This window comes from Solanum lycopersicum, chromosome 8, assembly GCF_036512215.1.
Source record: "Solanum lycopersicum chromosome 8, SLM_r2.1".
NCBI classification, from domain to species: domain Eukaryota; kingdom Viridiplantae; phylum Streptophyta; class Magnoliopsida; order Solanales; family Solanaceae; genus Solanum; species Solanum lycopersicum.
Window position 1 is genome coordinate 24,173,862 of NC_090807.1, and position 4,174 is coordinate 24,178,035.

Below are 4,174 nucleotides of genomic sequence, written 5' to 3' on the forward strand. Positions count from 1 at the left end.
CCCTATGACCTCAACTTTTGCTCGATCAACCTCTATCCCCTTATCTGAGATGTAATGGCCTAATACTATACCTTCTTTCACCATAAATGACAGTTTTTTCAATTTATCACAAGATTGAAATCTTCACATCTTTTAAGAACCTCTTCCAAGTGACTCAAACACCGATCAAAGGAGTCACCAACAACTGAAAAGTCATCCATAAACACCTTAATAGTTTCCACCATATCTGAGAATATCGACATCATACATCTCTAAAAAGTGGTCATTGCATTACACAACCCAAATGACATCCTCTTGAATGTGAATGTCCTATAAGGGCAAGTGAAGATTGGTTTCTCTTGATCCTCTGGGCAATAGAGATTTTATTGTAACCCGAATAGTCATCAAGAAAAAATTACCATCCTTTTCCTGCGAGTCTATCTAACATCTTGTCCATGAAGGGCATCAGGAAATGGTTCTTCTCAGTCCATGCATTCAGTTTCCAGTCATCTATACAGACTATCCATCCAGTCACTGACCTCATTGGAACAAGTTTGTTCCTCTTATTGGGAACTACTTTCATTTCCCCCTTTTTGGACACACACTAAACAGGGCATACATAACTACTATCTGGAATAGGGTATATGACTCCGACATTCAATTACTTAATCATCTCCTTCTTTACATCCTCTTGCATAGGTGGATTCAACCGTGTTTGGTTCTCAATAGTTAGCTTGTGATCGGGCATGAGTTGGATGTTGTGTGAACAAATAACGGGAGGGATCCCAATAATGTCCACAATAGTCCAACCAATGGCTCGTTTGAACCTCTTCAACATTTCTACCAATAGTCTACTTGTTGCACATTAAAATCTGATGCAATGATTACCGGCAAAGTATTATCTCTTCCCAAGAATAAATACCTCACGTGAGGTGGTACAGCCTTAAGCTGTAGTTTTGGAGCCTCCTCAATAGATGGTATCGTGGGTGGATACTCGCGATACTTCATATCTAAATCCTTTTTCTTTGGTTTTGACCGATATTCACCTTGTTCAAGGTCCTCAACCAAAGACTCATACTCTTCAATACCATCACTCTCAATATTCATGATCACTGCCGCTAGTGCCTCAACGCCGTTTGGAGTTCACCACTCCGCTTCATGGACGTACAAATGTTGAAAGTTGCATCTTCATTGTTCAACCTAAACTTCATTTTCCTTTTTTCCATATAAACCAAGGCATGACAAGTTTCAAGAAACGGCCTCCCAAGAATAATAGTCACCTCAAAATCCACCTCACAGTCAAGATTCACAAAATCGGACGGAAATATAAAGGACTCTACCTTCATGAGCACATCATGGTGTACCCCAACGGGCCTCTTCACTTTTTGATCGGCCATCAATAACCTCATTGCAATGGGCTTTGGGTCACCTAAACCCAACTTCTTATAAAAGGAGAGAGGCATAAGATTTATGATTGCACCGAGATCACACAGTGCTTTAGCAAAGTGTAATAAGCCGATGGTACATGGAATAGTGAAAGCGCCTGAATCTTCTTTATTCTACATAAGAGACCTTGTAGCAATAATACTACAATGATACATTCGTTTATCATCCTCTAAACTTACCGATCTCTTTTTTGTAATCATATCCTTCATAAACTTGGCATAACCGGTAATTTACTCTAAAGCTTCTATGAAAGGGACATTGATGGAAAGTTTTTTCAACATAAAGATTAAACACCGGTATTTACCATCCTCAGTCTTCTTCACCAATCTCTGAGGGAATGATGGGGGTGGTCTAGGAATGGGGATCACTTTTTGGGTACCTCTATTTTTTTCACCGCTTCTTCCTCCAATTTACAACTAGTTTCCACTACCTCTTCCTCTTTTCTCATCTGATCCTCTACAGCAGACGCATAGGTGGATCAATGGTTTGCTTACCTACTCGAGTAATGACTGTCATGAAATGTTCATCTTTCTTAGATTTTGAATGGTATTTCTAGGAAGAATGTCGTGTTGTCGTGAGTTCACAGTCGTTGACAATTGGGCTATTTGTAACTCAAGATGCTTTATCGATACCGCATGTTCATCCACCTTTTGCTTGATATTAGCCAAATTACCTCTCAATTCTTTGGCATGCTCATCACTAGCATCAAACCTCCTTATCATCTTCTACAACATATTTTCAACTCATGAAATACTACCTCCACCATCCCTAGGAACAACTTCCCAATTTTGAGGAGGAACATAGGCCCTACTTCGATCATTTCTGTTACCATAGTTACCCCGGTTGAAGTTGTTGTCGCGGTTGTACTTTCCATCACGCACATATTGGCCCACTCTGTTGTGATTCCATAGTTCCGACCTTTATTTCCTTGACCTTGACGTCAATTCTCCTTATTAGATCGTTGGGCGTTTGGTTGTAAACCTCGGGGTCGGATTATTCACTGCATAAATATCCTCTTCATGATAGTAATCATCCGCTGGCAGTGGTGGTTTAGTACAGTAATTCACTACATTTACCTTCTTTATACCTCCAGTGACATGTTTCAATATCAACCCAAGCTCAGTTCTCATGTGAGCCACCTCTTCACGAATCTCATATGTGTCGATAGTGTGTAGCTTGCACGGAAAGGTGTTTCTCCCAGATTCTGACTTTCAACTGCTCAGTTCTCATGTGAGCCAACTTCTCTGTGATCTCTGTGTATGTGCACTCCCCAAAAGAGTCACCCGCGATAGTATCAAGCACTGCCTTATTATTATCATCTTGTCCCCGATAGAAGTACTCTTTCAATGACTCATCATCAGTGCAATGGTTTGGGACACCTCTCACGAACGCAGTAAATCTATCCCAAGAGCTACTCATTGACTCCCCAGGTAGTGCCACAGAGTTGTTCACTCAATCTTTGTGGTTGAGCTTTTTGGACACCGGGTAGTATTGTTCTAAGAACACATCCCTCAACTGATCCCAAGTATAGATAGAATTATAGGGCGACTCAGTGAACCATATCGCGGACTATTCTGTCTGTGATAGAGGGAACACTCTTAACCCGATGACGCTCATGTCCAAATCTGTCCTCCCTAAACAATTTTTGCACCCTGACCTTAGTTTGTCTATGTGAGCATATGAATCGTCATATGGCAGCCCTAAAAACAAATCTCTTGTGGTGAGCATCCGCATCAAACTATTAGTTAAAATGAATGTGTGACCTTGCGATGGAGGATATAGGACAAGAGGCCAATCAGAATTAGTGATATTGATGTTGCGCCTATAGAACTCTTGAGGGCGTGGTATAGCAGATCGCATCCTTAAAGCATCATCAGCTGAATTTTCCACAACCCCTTGATTGTGATCATCAACCAGTGATGGAGGCTGACGATTAAAGCCATCACCAAGATTAGCTGGGTTTTGTTGAATATCTATTCTTCAGAGTGTCCTGTTATGTTCATGATCAAATGGAAGTGTTGGTTCTCCTTGGCTCCGTGTTCTTGGCATACACTAGAGCTAGACTTGAGAGAAACAAAAACAAAAGAAAAAAGTAAAATTAGGATAATTGTTGACTAAAATTCAGTAATATTATTAAAGTAAATATAAAATCCACTTTCCCCGGTAGCGGCGTCAAAATTTGATATGCTCAAATTACACTTCCCTAGAGAAGTATAAGCGGTCGTATTAAGTAAAGAAACCAATAATTAGGTTGGGTTTGATCACACGAGGAAAATGGTTCAGACTTAACTTCAATGTACAGTTACTTCTATTTAGACAAGTCCTTTCCGAAAACTAGCAATGAAGGGGGGGGGTTGTGAAACAAAAGCCTTGTAATATTTCCAAGTAAAACAAGTAACATGAGTAAATCTTTTGTGTTTATCAAGTTGTGAGAGAAACTAGGGTGTAACTGTTCCACATAGGTTCATAACGTAGTATCCCTAGCTATAACAATTCTTCCCTACTGTTTTGCATGCAAAGTGATAAGTTAGGTATATCTAAATCCTTGGTCCGGCATTTATAGAATTTCATTCCATACCTTGGTTCGGCTACGTGTGTTTAAGTTACTAACCCTTACCGTAACATTATATTAAACATTGTATTCAATGTAAGGCTTAGTTATTACTTCGCACCAATCGAGACTAGCCGAGTAGATATATCCCACTAAATCTATGTTGATAATTCTTTTACTATTATCTACCTCCTTGAT

At 39.9% G+C, this 4,174-nt stretch overlaps 1 protein-coding gene across 1 annotated transcript; it reads right to left on the minus strand.

The window, feature by feature from the left end:
• Positions 1 to 1,097: 1,097 nt before the first annotated feature.
• LOC138337866 (uncharacterized) lies at positions 1,098 to 2,844 on the minus strand. Its single transcript, XM_069288302.1, has 2 exons — positions 2,635 to 2,844; positions 1,098 to 1,538 (listed from the first exon to the last, which is right to left on the minus strand). Exons 1-2 carry the CDS (start codon positions 2,842 to 2,844, stop codon positions 1,098 to 1,100), a joined length of 651 nt encoding a protein of 216 aa, XP_069144403.1.
• Between the last annotated feature and the right edge of the window lie 1,330 nt (positions 2,845 to 4,174).